The sequence below is a fragment of the Taudactylus pleione genome, unplaced genomic scaffold (genome assembly GCF_031769625.1).
Source record: "Taudactylus pleione unplaced genomic scaffold, aTauple2 ptg000041l, whole genome shotgun sequence".
In the NCBI taxonomy this organism is placed as follows: domain Eukaryota; kingdom Metazoa; phylum Chordata; class Amphibia; order Anura; family Myobatrachidae; genus Taudactylus; species Taudactylus pleione.
The window spans coordinates 1,111,585-1,127,845 of NW_028284443.1; the positions used below are offsets into that span (position 1 = coordinate 1,111,585).

The 16,261-nt window shown below is 42.7% G+C and overlaps 1 protein-coding gene across 1 annotated transcript in view; it reads left to right on the plus strand.

Annotated features, from left to right (window-relative positions):
- The window catches only part of TBC1D22A (TBC1 domain family member 22A), a 731,641-nt gene that overhangs the window by 77,570 nt on the left and 637,810 nt on the right, over positions 1-16,261 (plus strand). The window contains exon 4 of the mRNA XM_088455938.1: positions 6,842-6,985. Coding sequence (XP_088312064.1) covers positions 6,842-6,985 — 144 coding nt within the window. The remainder of the gene's footprint in view (positions 1-6,841; positions 6,986-16,261) is intronic.

The window sequence follows — 16,261 nt, forward strand, 5'->3', positions numbered from 1 at the left end:
ACTTGCTCTGCAGCATGCTGTTTCCAGCAACATCAGTTTCTGTTTGGTCTTTTCAGTCATCTGTTCTAATCTGCCCAGCAGCACTACTATACCCAGCTCCAGTATTTATACATTACTGGAGCTGGGTTTAGTAGTGCTCCAGTAATGTCCGGTCGGAGGCAGTACCGGTCCCCAGTCCGGTCGGAGGCAGTAACGGTCCCAGTCCGGTTATTCTAATTAAGGACTTCCCTATTTGCTCTACAAGTTAAAGCACCACATACAGTCATCAATCATCTTAACTCTATCAACAGTGGCCAGTGGTCACCATCCCGTTGCCCACACGAATAAAGCACCGATTCCTGACCGAGAGAAATCGATGCAGATCCTTCTCTTATGACTCTGAGCAGGGTCTCCTTCTGTCTTTCCTCCTGAGCAGGGGCCCAAGTGCCGAGTCAATTACCGCACCAACATAATATCAAGTTGAGGTGTATTTTTTCCAGATCTTGTATCACAGATTGTCCGTTAAAAGTGGTAAATTCTTATTAATATAATAATTCATTAATTCATTTATGACACATGTAAATTATTACAAAATAAAATGTTAAAGTAAGCTTATGTTAGAACTCCCCTTACATGTGCGTCCCACCCCATCATGAGGAAAGCTTTCTAAGATCAGTATATGTGTTTATGTGATATTGGAAATCAATGATGCATGCCTTGAGTGGGTGCATGCGCATATTTCTAGAGCCCAACTTAAACCTTCCGCTCTGCCAAGACAGAGAAGTGATACCTTATGTACAGCACTATCCATATTTTCCGGGATGGCCAGTTATCAGAGGAGCTGTCCTGGCAACACTTCTTTGCTAAATTCTTGAGATGCAATTTTTTTTATGCCATCACAATCTGGCAATATCAGCCAGTGAGAAATGAAAATTAATGATAATTATAAATATAGATACCTCTGTGTAATAGTAGAATCATAAAACAGATTGACATAAACAAGAACTCAATATCTGTGTTTAGCAGTAGCCCTCTTTGTCAAGACAAAGTAAACCTGTAATAGTAATCACACACATACGGGGAGATTTAACACAGCTTGGAGAAAGAGAGGTAAAGTGGAAAGAGATATAAAGTACCAACCAATCCGCTCCTGTCCTTTTTCAAACACAGTCTGTAAAATGACCGAAGCTGATTGGTTGGTACTTTACCTTTTTTTTCACTTTATCTCTCTCTCTCTCCAAGCTTTGATAAATCTCCCCCTTAGTCACAGCTGTCCTGAGTGGCTGTGCAGTAACTTGCTATTACTGTGGTTTATGGATTCTACAATAAAGTTTTTTAATAACGTATACCTAGCTATTTCACCTATGGGAAAACTATGAAAACATTTCTGTGCACCAGTGCTTAATAGCACCAGCCAATTTATTTAGAGGCGCTCTATCTATGTAGTTTTCAATGGACAATAATTGTCTTACTGAGTTATATGGCTTTTAGTGTTCCAATTACAAAAAATGCTGTGGACTCTGATGCATATTGGAATAGTTTTTATTTTAAAGAACCACTATTTTTTTGCAGTAGAATGTGGCATTTGATTAGCGTTTGTTTTATGGGCCTATCCTGCAGAATATTAGTCAACGAACAATACAAAATACTACTGACGTTCCACTTCCTTGTATTTACTACCTCATTAGGTGTTTTTGGTTTTGTTTGTCTCTGACTTGTTTTGCACTTCTTTATGTTGAAAACTAAGGGACATATTCAATTAACCACAAGGTTTTGCCCGCAAAACATTACGCGGACCTCGCAACCAATGTTGGGTTACCGCAGATATGTGCGCTCCCGATTCTTGTGGTGTTCAATTTAAAAAAATTGGTTGCAGCGTTTTTTTTTTTTTTTGCTTCCAAAATCCCACGGGATGGGAATATTTTTTTTCCCCACTTAGCCTGCAGATGGCTGCCAGGCTGTGTGCGAGCAGCGGGAGCAGAATTGGGACTAGTGTAGTGTGTGCGGGCAGCAGGAACAGCGTTAGGGGTAGTATCTGTCCTGTGCCTGGCTGGTCCATGGAAGCTGTCTGCAATGCTTGAAAAGAGACCGAGGAGGAGGACAGTGCTGCAGAAGGGGACTAATTAAGGACTAATTAAGCTAATTGGAAACTTAGTCATTCGAGGGGGATGTCCAGAGCAGGTGCAGACAATTTTTCTTAAAACATGTATTTTAGGAAAAATTGGACCTGCTCTGGAAGCACTCAAGTATTGTGCTGCTATACCATTGCGCTGTACCTGTACAAGGGAAGAGGATACTCATATATGATCCTGAAGAAGGTGTGGGACACAGAAACGTGTTGAGCTGTACACTACTTTCACCTTACCTGGGAAGCTGTTGCACCACTTGCATCCGGACCAGTTTATGGAGTTGAGTTTCCATCAATAATTCAAGCTATGCGAGGACACCTTGCTAAGGAGGTACAATTTTTCTCTGGACACTGATGTACTACTCGCATACTTGATATTAGCTGGAGATTATAAAACTCTAAAAGTGCACTACTTGCTATCACAAAATCTGTGGACAAACAGTGACTTCCTTGGACAGTAAGGATTGATTGTGTATTTTTATCCTTATATTTTTTTATCTATTAATTCCGTTGGAATTGCTGCTATATGAAAACTTGATAAATAGAGCTCTAATAATTTTATTGCAATTGGTGATCTGATTGTATGTTACTTATGTGTAATAAATAAGTCTTTATGAATATAACCAATCTGCACTTTATATTAATTACATAATTGAATATATGCATAAATGATTTGTGCAGGTGCACTTATATAATCAATCCATGAGCACTGTTTTCTCTTTGTTTACTATCTGTACAAGGGAAGAAACTTATTCAATTTAATTCAAGTTGCTACAATAGTAAAAGTGGACGGTTTGTGGATGTTGTACTCCAGTTTTCATTGTTATCTACGCTAAACATTTGCAAATTTGAGAACTTATAAAATGTCACAGTATCTCTAATATAACAAATATAAGTAGCATGAACTAACTAAATTAAAGAAATTGTGTGTTTTTTAAACTATATAAAGCAATTCTATCAAATCTATCAATCCATCCAACACAGGTCCGGGCCTCAATCAAATAAACATAAAGTGTATACATCACAAAAGGATGGCACTCCCGGTCTTGTTTGCAGCTTGTATTTCAATATAGAAATATATATATAAATGACTTAGGGCCTGATTCAGACCCACTCGCGAGCGGCTGTCCGCTCGCAAGTGGGTCGATGTTATGGACTGAGCATGCGCACGACGGAGGGAGCTCCGTCGTGCGCATGCGCCAGACGCGACGAGCGAAGGAAAGTCCTTCGCTCGTTGTGTCCGATCAAAGGGTGCGTGCTGTCAATGTTGATTGACAGCACGCCCCCTTTGGTGGGCGTGCCGGGGGCGTGCCTCCCTGACGGGGGCGTTCCCACGGGAACGCCTCCCGTCAGGAGCCGGCCCACTGACATCACTAGTGATGTCAGTGGGAGTGATTTTGGCTCTGATAGAGCCCAAATCACTCCGGAGCTTGCGGTTGAAAATCTCAACCGCAGGCTCCGGCTCGCAAATTCGATGGTCGCGATGGTCTCGACCATCGCGACCATCACAATGCACGCTCGTATAGCCTGTGGGTGGTGACCCACAGCTATACGAGCGTCCAGGATGACGCTCCATGAAAATGGAGCCCGGCCCTCATTCAGAGCGTGCGCTCTGCTCAGAGCGTACGGCTCTGAATGAGGGCCTTAGTCTGATGAGTATAAGCCAAAATGATGATGCTATGCTCTTTCTATTGACAATGTGTTGATTGTTTATAAATCCCTCCATGCCTGAACATTGTTTGGATGTGCTCTATTTTTGCACTTTCCATCCATATATAATCATGTTTGAGTATATGGTAAATAAATATATAAAATGTTTCTGTATAATTGGATGTGCTGGCTCAGTTTTTTGACTGTGTAACCTATTTAAGCGCCTTACACTCCTTGCTTTTGAATAGGTGTGTGTGCTGCTGGTCTAATGTAGAATATATATATATATATATATATATATATATATATCACATAGCAAGACACTCCTCCAAACCCATAGTATAAGGAACCCGGGTGCCCTCAGAATCCATCGTGGATAGATGCAGAAAAACACAGCGGGGCTACAACGCCCCTTTGTCATAGTGTATACCCAAAATGTTGGCTGCTATTGCTATGATTTGAATACAATCTACTCGTGTTGCAAACTTGTTTTTCTGTGTGTATGTGTGTATATATATATATACTCTCCTGGAACTTGCGGAAGACACCTTATCTTTTGGAAGAGTGGGTATTCCTCCCACACCCCACCCTCTTAGTGGACAGGAGAGGGAAACTATGCTACTCGCTTTTTTTTTGGCCTGCCCCCTGTTCGTATATTCACGATTCGTGGCATTTTTCCGCAGGGGTTGAGACCTAATGTCACGAATAGTCCAGCCTTTTCACCATCTCTGGATACCTGTATCTCCTTTCCGGGCTTCGAAAACAAATTTGAAAAATGAATTTATTATGATTTATTTATTAACAGTTATGTAGCACCAGCATATCTCAAGTATTAACGGGTTTGGTACGGGATGCCGGCGCACGGGATCCCGGCAGCCAGAATCCCGATGACTGCATTCCGACAGAGTTAGGATATGGATACCTGTCGGTCAGTATCCTAACCCTCCCCCTCTCCCTACCTCTAACCCTTCTGCATAATCCTATCACCCCCCCCCCCTAAGTGCCTAACCCTAACACTCCCCCTAACCCTAGTACTTACCATAGGGATGCCGGCTGTCGGGATTCTGGCACCGGCATTCTAAGCGACGGCATCCCGAATGCCTGGATTATGACTAAGAGGGTGCTGCTTGTAAGTTTAAAATGTATGGGGAAATAGGAATTTCATACATGAGTATATTCTTGGTGGGCTTTATGATCTAGTCACGCAGCAATGTTGGCCTGGGTTAAGTGGAATGTATGAGTGTAGAAAGAGCACATACAGTTTGTAAAGTTTTATAGATTGCGTAGAGGGGAGGTAATTAGTACACTAGCTTACAGAGGTTATGTGTGTGATTCTGGAATTCTAGATAAGCTTATGTAAGTGAATTACTTCTTCATACACTACCGTTCGAAAATTTGGGGTCACCCAGACAATTTCGTGTTTTACATGAAAACTGACTTTTATTTATCAAATGAGTTACAAAATTAATAGAACATATAGTCAAGACATTGGCAAGGTTAGAAATAATGATTTTGTATTTGAAATAATTTATCCTTCAAACTTTGCTTTCGTCAAAGAATGCTCCTTTGGCAGCAGTTACAGCATTGCAGACCTTTGGCATTCTAGCTGTTAATTTGTTGAGGTAATCTGAAGAAATGTCTCCCCACGCTTCGTGAAGCACCTCTCACAAGTTGGATAGGCTTGATGGGCACTTCTTGCATAGCATACGGTCAAGCTGCTCCCACAACAGCTCAATGGGGTTGAGATCTGGTGACTGCGCTGGACACTCCATTACAGTCAGAATACCAGCTGCCTGCTTCTTCCCTAAATAGTTCTCGCATAATTTGGAGGTGTGCTTTGGGTCATTGTCCTGTTGGAGGTGGAAATTGGCTCCAGTCAAGTGCTGTCCACAGGGTATGGCATGGCGTTGCAAAATGGATTGATAATCTCCCACTTTACCAGTACCAAAGCAGCCCCAGACCATCACATTACCTCCACCATGCTTGACAGATGGCGTCATGCACTCTTCCAGCATCTTTTCACTTGTTCTGTGTCTCACATATTTTCTTCTGTGTGATCCAAACACCTCAAACTTCGATTCGTCTGTCCATAACACTTTTTTCCAATCTTCCTCTGTCCAATGTCTGTGTTCTTTTGCCCATATTAATCTTTTCCTTTTATTGGCCTGTCTCAGATATGTCTTTATCTTTGCCACTCTGCCTAGAAGGCCAGCATCCCGGAGTCACCTCTTCACTGTAGACGTTGACACTGGCGTTTTGCAGGTACCATGTAATGAAGCTGCCAGTTGAGGACTTGAGGCGTCTATTTCTCAAACTAGAGACACTAATGTATTTGTCTTCTTGCACAGTTGTGCATCGGGGCCTCCCACTTCTCTTTCTACTCTGTTAGAGGCTGTTTGTGGTGTTCTCTGAAAGGAGTAGTATACACCATTGTAGGAAATGTTCAGTTTCTTGGCAATTTCTCACATGGAATAGCCTTCATTTCTAAGAACAAGAATAGACTGTCGAGTTTCACATGAAAGTGCTCTTTTTCTGGCCATTTGGAAAGTATAATCGAACCCACAAATGTGATTTTCCAGATACTCAACTAGCTCAAAGGAAGTCCAGTTTTATAGCTTATCTAATGAGCAAACACGTTTTCAGCTGTGCTAACATAATTGCACAAGGGTTTTCAAGGGTTTTCTAATTATCCATTAGTCTTCTAACGCGCTTAGCAAACACAATCTACCATTAGAACACTGGAGTGATGGTTGCTGGAATTGGGCCTCTATGCACCTATGTAGATATTCTTTAAAAACCAGATGTTTGCAGCTAGTATAGTCATTTACCACATTAACAATGTATAGAGTGTATTTCTGATTAATTTAATGTTATCTTCATTATAAAAAAGCAGTGCTTTTCTTTCAAAAATAAGGAAATTTCTAAGTGATCCCAAACTTTTGAACGGTAGTGTATTTTGTTAGTGTGAGTTGGTCAAAAGGATGTAATTAATTTGCAGTGCTTGCAAGATCCCAATGATAGGTAATCGATTATGTCTTGATTATCCATATTTAAATAACTTTGATTTACATACTTATCCGTTAGGTGAGAAGCATTCTCTGCAGAGACAACTTTCGGTACCACAACAGGCAGAACAGGCCCTCTTGAACACTGCTGGCTTGTCAGAAAGAGAAGCATTTCGGCTAGAAAAATTTAAACAGCTTCTTGCAGGCCCAAACACTGACCTTGGTAAGTCCCTATGTATTATTGTTAAAAGATTTGTCTTGTGTGTCACTATGGTTTATGAATAGTTACCAAAAAACAAAACAGAAGGTCTTTTCCTAAAATGCAACTAACTGTTGCACATTTTTGAGTAAACAGTAATGTATGCCTTTCAAGCCCTTCCCCCATGAAATCAGTAATAATTAAAAGAATAATGGACATGAATACATGCGCACTGTAGGTTTTGCTTTGAAAAACCCTGTCCTTTGTCATGCTCCTGGGCAGGGGCAGAGCTATGGGAGACAAAGGAGGCGCCTGCCGCCGGGCTCCAGCTCTGAAGGGGCACCTCCTCCATTGTCCACAACATATTCACCCCACTTATGGCTGTAACTATGTACCTGGAGTGTACCGTCACGGCCGCCCAATACATGGCACCCCCTCCCAGCACCTGAGAAGCCATTATACACTAGTGGAGAGCTCTGTGTCAGACCATCAGCTGCTGCCTTCGTCTATTTATAGCCTGTCTGAATGCGAATTGCTACATTACAGTGTCAGCAGCTGTGACGGGGGGGCACCAAATTATAACTTGCGTCTGGGAGGAACTTACGCCACTGCTCCTGGGCCCTGTAAAAACAAAGAAACTAAATTTTTTTGTTATAATTGTATGTTTAAATGCTTACTGGTGTTTTAAGGAAAGAGACAATATGTCAATTTGAATAAGTTACAGTATATAGGTCTCTTATTCATTTGGCACAAATGTTAATTGCATCTGTATTCCTTTTTGTGCTGCATAACAAAGTAATAAATTGTTATCATGTCTGCTTATTATGTGATTGCTATATATACAAGATGTAGCCTGTAACCTTAACATATTTGAACTACAGATATATGAGAATGATGTCATTGATAGTTTAACCACACACATCTACCTGCCTGTAAGAGTGGCATGATTCAGATGTAAGGGGGATATTCAGTTAACACCATTGGAAAACACAGGTCATCTGGCAGGCTCGAGCAAAAAAAATAGTAATCTGTTGTGTGCACAGGATACACAGTAAATAAACCTGACATAAACTAGTTATATGTGCCACAGCTTCAGGGCTAGATTAAAACTTGTGGGTGCCCCGGGGCAACTAAGTTTTTCTCCCTGCAGTACTCACCTCCCATGGCTGACTCCTCTTGAATACTTCTGGCTCTGTGATCTGCATGCACAAGTACGTACAGCGTAACGGGGCTCTTGGGAGCTGTTCTGCGCTGTATGCAGCACTGACTATGCATGCAGAACAAAGAACTGTGACAAACCCGTCTGGGAACAGAGGCCCTGATTCAGAGCCGGACGCTCTGACCAGAGCGATCGCTCTGAATCAGGGCCGTCTTAGTAAAATTTGGAGCGGCCATGCGAGCGTCCATGCGGTAGGGTCTCGCTGCCGCAAGCCCTGGAGTGATTTTGGCTCTATCAGAGCCAAAATCACTCCCACTGACATCACTAGTGATGTCAGTGGGGCCGGACCCAGACGGTAGGCGTTCCCATGGGAACGCCTCCGTCTGGCAGCCATGCCCCCGGCACGCCCACCAAAGGGGGCGTGCTGTCACTCACCATCGACAGCACACCCCCTTTGGTGCGCTGTCGCTATCCGGGTCTCGCGTAAGCGCACGACGGAGTTCCCTCCGTCATGCGCATTTGGGTACCATCGACCCGCTTGCGAGCGTCCTGCGCTCGCGAGCGGGTCTGAATGAGACCCAGATTCCGCTGGACACCTATGCTTTATAATTGCAGGGTCACAACGATCCTATGTGGGGGCCCTGGGGTGACAGCTCCTGTTGCCCCCCCCCCTTAATCTGGCCATTCACAACTACATGATCTCCAACCTCATGGATTCATTTGAAAAGATACATGTGGCTGTATAGTACCTTTCAACTTGTAATAATTAAAGTGATTATCTTAAAATAGAAAAAATAGGATTAGTTTTAGTTGCTTCAGATATTTTTTTTACTTCTGACTACATCTAATGTGTATGCCTTGTAAGAGCAGATAAATGCATCAAGCCACTAAGCATTGTTTTATTTTTTATTTTACTGGTTGAGTCTCCCATATCCAAAATGCTTGGGACCAGGGGTATTTTGGATATCGGAATATTCCGTATTTTGGAATAATTGCATATTATAATGAAATGTCTTGGAAATGGGACCCAAATATACACACAGAATGCATTTATGTGTTATATACACCTTATACACACAGCCTGCAGGTCATTTTAGACAATATTTTTTATAATTTTGTGCATCAAAAAAAGTTTGTGTACATACATGAAATTAATTTATGTTTCATATACACCTTATACACACAGCCTGAAGGTTATTTTATACAATCTTTTTAATAATTTGTGCCTTAGACAAAGTTTATGTACATTAAACCATCAAAAATCAAAGGTTTCATTATCTCAGTCATGCTGAAAATATTCCGTATTTCGGAATATTTGGATATGGGAGACTCAACCTGTACCTATAACTACAGTTATTTAAATATGATTGATCAACAAAAGATGTGTTTTACAAGTTACTTAAATATTTTATGTAACCTTTAAAAAGCAAATCTTTTTCTAACTGCATTCCCTTAACATATATGTTTCTTAAGGCTCTTGATATTAAAATTTCTTCTGATTTAAAGGAAAGGTTTTTTTCTATTATGGATACTTAGAATTAAAATATAGCACTTACAAGGGGTATAGAAAATTGGCCTATTTAAATGCACCAAGCCATCAGGAATCCTTAATATGTTGAATTGTTGCAGGAAGTCCACATTTAAATATAAAAGAATACATTGTGTTCGCTGTATTGAGAGATATGTAAAAATAATCTTTAAGTTCTACTTTTAAATTTGTCTCTAAAGAAAGCTTATACTTGTTCTTTTTTAGGTGGGGAAGGAGTTATGTATCATTGTCATGTCTGCAATTCTACCCCTGACTTCTAAACACAGTGTGAGATAGCAAAAATAGAACGACTGATTACATCCTTTATACTACAACCATAACATACATTGCATAGTACTCTGCAACTAAACATCACAAAAAAATTCATGCTGCAGAATTACTATGAAGCTATTGCATTAGCTTGGAGTGTCTTGATAAGTCTATATGCCAGGTTTTGTTGTGTGTTATTAAATGTTTAGTTCTGCTTATTTTCAGAAATTGTCAATTTTCACAGCCATCACTCAGAGGCCTGCCCTATGTAGGTTAGTGCTAGTTTTAAAGAATAATTCCACTGGCTGGAGTTTGCTATTTTTTTTTTAACATTGAAAGGCCTATGTATCAATAATCACGGCAGTGAATAAATCTTTTAGTCTTGCTGAAACACATTGTAATTGTTGCCGAATGGAGAAACTGGAGGTGGGGTAACGATCTATCTACTTTTCTGAAGGATAATATTGCTATCTAACAGGAAATTGATAAGGTCTGAAAAGATGCAACAGATTGTTGAACCACAGCTACTGAAGCTCTTACTTTGTGTTAAGCCACACATATGTAAATTAAAAAAATAGAAATTGTTGTTATGACTGATTATAAGTATATAAATATCAAGTCATATTACTGTTGGCCATTATATTTCATATTGCAATACTTTAGAACAATGCTTCTCAAATCCAGTCCTCGGAACACATAAACAGTGCATGTTTTCCACGTCTCCTCACAGAATCAGAAGTGTAATAATAAAACTAACCTGTGGATGTTTTAAAATGTGTCAGGGCAGCACAGATGGTGTAATGGTTAGCATTACTGCCTCACAGGATTGAGGTCATGGGTTCGACTCCCACCACAGTCCTAACTGTGTGGAGTTTGTATATTCTCCCTGTGCTTGCGTGGGTTTCCTCCAGGTGGTCCGATGTCCTTCCACACTCCAAAAATATACTGGTAGGTTAATTGGCTCCCAACAAAATGAACCCTAGTATGCATGTGGTAGGGAATATAGATTGTACGCTCCACTGGGGCAGGGACTGATGTGAATGGCCAAATATACTCTGTACAGCGCTGCGGAATATGTGTGCGCTATGTAAATAACTGGTAATAAATAAAAATAAATAAATAAATAAGTAATGGCTACACCTGTCCTAAGAGAAACAAAAAAATTGACTAGAAAAAAAATAACATAGCTAAATTTGCTGTAGTGGTGTGTGTGTGTGTGTGTGTATATATATATATATATATATATATATATATATATATAATATGTATAGATATAGATATATATTTATATTTCTGACTCTGTGTGTGTGAAATATCTTGGGAATGGGACACAAATCTAATTACAGAATGCATTTATGTTTCCTATACACCTTATACACACAGCCTGAAGGTTATTTTATACAATATTTTTAATAATTTGTGATTTAAACAAAGTTTGTGTACATTAAACTATCAGAAAGCAAAAGTTTCACTTTCTCAGTCATGCTAAAAATATTCCGTATTTCGGAATATTTGGATATGGGAGACTCAACCTGTGTGTGTGTGTGTGTATGTGTGTGTGTGTGTATATATATATATATATATATATATATATATATATATATATATATATATATCAGTTGGTTTTTCATGTTTTTGAGGTTTTTTTGCATTGCTATAAATATATTGTTTAATTGTCTGTAGAACGTATTACTTTACTCCTGACTTATTCTTAGACATTAGAGTGCATCACTGCTTATGTAGATAATTTAATTTTTTCTTATGCAAAGGTTATAGCACACACTTACATTTCTCTAATTGTCTTGCTCAAGTGTCTTCTGTGCACATTATATAATGATCCTAGCAACTGAAGTGCTGTCAGCCAACACATTTTCCATTTTTGGTAATGTGTCTGCAAAGTCTAATCAAGAACTTAGCCACTATTATCTAGCTTGATGTTATCCCTTTAGCTGCAAAGAAAATATAAAATTTTCAGTCTTTAAGACATAGACATATTTATCAAGCCTATTTTCATAAAATTATGCAGAAACAACAGTATCTACTTAATTGTATGCATTCCCACTGTGTACTCAAATCTCCTGCAGAAGGCTCATTAGTGCTGCAGAATGTAGTCCCTATATCAATGGGGACTACGGTCTGACCCCTATGCTAAGCTTTTTGGAGTTTGGCCCCGTTGGTTTACAACATCCTTAGCTATCCTAAACCACTTTAAGTCTATGGAGGCACTCCTGCAGCCCACACCTGCATGCGCAGTATCAGATTCCCAGGGGGACAATGATACCTCGGGAATGTAACTTGCAGGGACAGCAGTTATCGCCAGGGCCGCCGTCAGGGGGGGGACTGCTTGGCCTAAAGTCCCGGGCCTGGGCAGGAAGGGGTCCCGGAAGGCAGCGGAGTTGATAAGCGCCGGTGGTATATGGTATGACGTGCCGCAAACCAATCAGGAGCTGCAGCTGCGGCGGCCGGCTTCAAATTCAAAATACTGCTGTTACCTGGGCCCCTCTCTTTTTCCGGGAGAGTGTTAGCGGCAGCAGCATGCTTGAAGCAGAAGCCGCAGTCTAGCAACCGCCAGCCAGCTTGTAGAGGGCGGCCTGCTGGGAGGAGAACAGCCAGGGGAGAGGGAGGAACAGCGGCAGGGGAGAGAGCAGAAGTGACAGGGGTAGAATCTGTCTGCATCCGCTGCCGCGAGATGGTGATGAGCTCAGACGGACAGGAGAGGCTGCTGGGGATCCCACTTCCTATCCAGCTATTCCTGTGGTATAGACAGACCAGGTACAGAGCCTCCTGGTCTCCCACCTTCACCCTGTGTTCCCACCCTCACTCTGCTCTCCCACTCTCTCTCCCACCTTCACCCTGCTCTCCCACCCTCACCCTGCTCTCCCACCTTCACCCTGCTCTCCCACTCTCTCTCCCACCCTCACCCTGCTCTCTCACCCTGCTTTCCCACCCTCAACCTGCTCTCCCACCCTCACCCTGTTCTGCCACCCTCTCTCCCACCTTCTCTCCCGAGAGGGAATCGGGAAGCCGACTGCCTAAATACCGGAAGCCGGCTTCCCGACTGTCTTATCCCGGCAAGAGTGAAATGCCGGGCATCTAGATGTAGACGCCCGCATTTCCCCGACGCTGGGAAACCGGCGTCCGGCATCACGATCGTAGTGATGCCGGGCACCGCGAGCGGACAGCCGCGTGGGGGAGGGTTAGGTTTAGGGCTCCCGGGGGGGACTTAGGGTTAGGCACCCCCCGGGAAGGGTTAGGGTTAGGCACCCCCAGGGGGGACTTAGGGTTAGGCACCCCCCGGGGGACTTAGGTTTAGGCAGCGGGGAAGGGGGTGGTTAGGGTTAGGCACTTGGGGGGGAAGTTAGGGTTAGGCACCCCTAAGGAGGGTTAGGGTTAGGGGGTTAGGTTAGTGGATACTTGCCTATCCATGATCGGGATTTCCAGCGCTGTCGGGCTTCCGCTGCGTCGCACTCTGCTTCTGTCAGGCTGCCGCTGACAGGAATCGAACCGCGGCCGACGGTATTTCATACCAATTCCTCTCTCCCTCCCTAACCCTGCTCTCCCACCTGCTCTCTCACCCTCACCCCGCTCCCACACCCCACTCTCACATCTCACCCTGCACTTTCATCATCACTTCTACTGTATATTATAGATTGACATGTTAACACCCACCCCCACAGCCCAAACTTTCATATATTTTTTAAACTGGTACATGCACATTATCCACGGCAACACCCACCTCTGTAAAAACTGCCCCCCCCCCCCCACACACACACACACACCCACCCAAGGGGGGGGGCTGCTTATTTTGTGAGTCCTGGGCCCAACAATCTCTGATGGCAGCCCTGGTTATCGCTACATCTGTCCATGCGAGTTACAGTTAGTACTTAGCGAGGCAAAGTGAAAAAAGCACATCGTGGGAAGGACTGTTAATAATCGCAACACTGACTCGATTGTTAATACACCGGCCCCATGGATTGTATAGCATAAGTCAGAGTTATACAGGAGATATAAAAAATTCTCTTAAAAGGAGAACATTCTAATGATAATCACTACTACAGGAGGACAAAATTCATTGCTCTTCTGCGAGTTACTTTCTGTCTCAACAATTTTTTTTTAGCAATTGTTAAAAGTGGATTTAACTTTTGAATCAGTCAAACAACATTTTTAAAAAGGTCTTAAAATCTGTCTATTTGGATTAGGTGACCAATTCGGTCTGATGTATTTTTGTATTCTCAATCAGCCTCGCTAGATGTTAACACAGGCTACAGGAGATGTGATGGATGTTAGAAGTGTTTTTATCACAATGTGTGTGAAAAATAGAAAGACAGATCAGCTCAGTTTAACAAACCATTTACAACAACCAAATACACGCAGAAACTATACAACTGCTGCAGTCTGACTGCATGTCTTATCTCACTTGATAATTTTATTAGCATTTCTTATTCTTAGTGCTCTTCCACTCCCTGCCATTTTTTTTTATCTTTTACTGCATTTACGTAGCCATTCACACTCCACATATGACACTGCACTATTTTATTACCATAGCTCATTGCTATTTTTGGCCACTGTGTATTTTCTATACACACAGACTTTTCTTATTGCTAATGCAATAGCTCATCACTTGCACCTTATACCTATTGTTACTTGTGCACCCCACACCCCCTGTAACATATGCCACCAATCCTGATATCCTCACAGTCCCCACTGTACACTCACACTCCCGCCAAAAAATAAAACTTTCAACACAGTGTTACTGCGACCTGTTTAACCTCCCCATTGTAAACTGATGACCTTGCTCCTGCCAATCTGCCACAGATTGTTTTTTGATTCCAGTGGATCTTGGGGTATAGGGGATTCCCTCTTACTATCAGTAACCGCCTCTTACTGACTTCGTACACTGCGCCGTGGGCATGTAATATCGCTGCCACCACCAAACTCCTACAATCGGCGCTCCTACACCCAGGCTCCTACACTGGCACCTGGAACCACTTCTTCCAGGTTCCTATCATCTGCACCTGGAGCCACTTACTTCTGGTATGCGTGGACACGCTGCAACACTTCCTGGATAGTGACTGCTACTTTAAACTAGTCCTCACCATGGATCAGTATCTGCATTGTAGCTGACAGATAGCGTCAGCTTGGAGACACTGGGCTCAGCAGCCGGAGAAAGAAATAGCGTTTTACGCTTTTCTGGTGGTCACAGGATATAGATGCAGTCGTCTTAAAGGCAAAGATGTTTATTGCTCAATGTCTTGAAAAAGACAATTCCCCTTGCAGATGGTGCTTAGGGTAAATCAGAATCTGTATGTCAGACCGCCTGAGATAAGCCCAGTGGATGAAATACCGACGCTGGAAGACCGGCAGATGGAGATACAGACAGAGTAAGTATTAACCCTATCTCTACCCCTCTCCCCCACCTAACCCTAACCCTTCCTTAGTGGTGCCTAACTCTAACCTCCCCCCCCAGTGCCTAAGCCTAACCTCCCCCAGGGGTGCCTAAACCTAACCCCCCCCCATCCCCTCCCCGTACCCTAAATCTAACCCTCCCAGGGGGTGCCTAACCACCTCCCCCCCGGGGGTGTTTTTTCGCAACCCCCACTTCCCCTAGCCTATACCTAACCCTCCCGGGGGGTGCCTAACCCTAAGTCCCCCCGGTAATCCCTAAACCTAACCCTCCCCCCAAGCCCCCCCCCCCCCCCCTGGCAGCTAACAGGGCCCTAGCAGCTAGTGGGCCACATGCTGTTCATCATAGTTGTAGGAACTTATCTTTTTAATTTTCAATATTGTCTAGAGCAGGGCCGTAACTAGGGTGGCGCGAAATGTGCCACGGCACAGGGCAGGGGGCACTGTTCGGGCCTGTCAATTTTCGGTTTATAATCATTCTTACTTGTAGATTCCTCTACTTTTATCACAGGCATCTCCTGGCGGGATGTAGCTGGTCACAATCCCGACAACAGAATACCGGCTAGGGATGTATGACAGGTGTTGAGATACAGACGCCTATCATAATCCCGATGCCGGAATCCAGAACGACGTGTCCCGAACGAGGTTAGCTGCATATACACTATAAGTAGCACTCTTTCTATACATTTAGAAGGTGATCTACACTGTCTGCTCCAGGCTTTTGCATGGCTGTACAGCTTCCCCAGTGCTTCTCTACATCTAGAGCTGGTGACTTATACTGCATAAGTATTGTGTATCATCAATGCAGCCATTTGATTCCCATTGTATTTTGCAGTGACACCTGGATAACAGTGGTACAATGGGATCTGTACCCTTTCATCATTGTATGGGACAAATCAGATTTGTCATAGTCCCCATGAGACCACATCCCTTTTTCGTA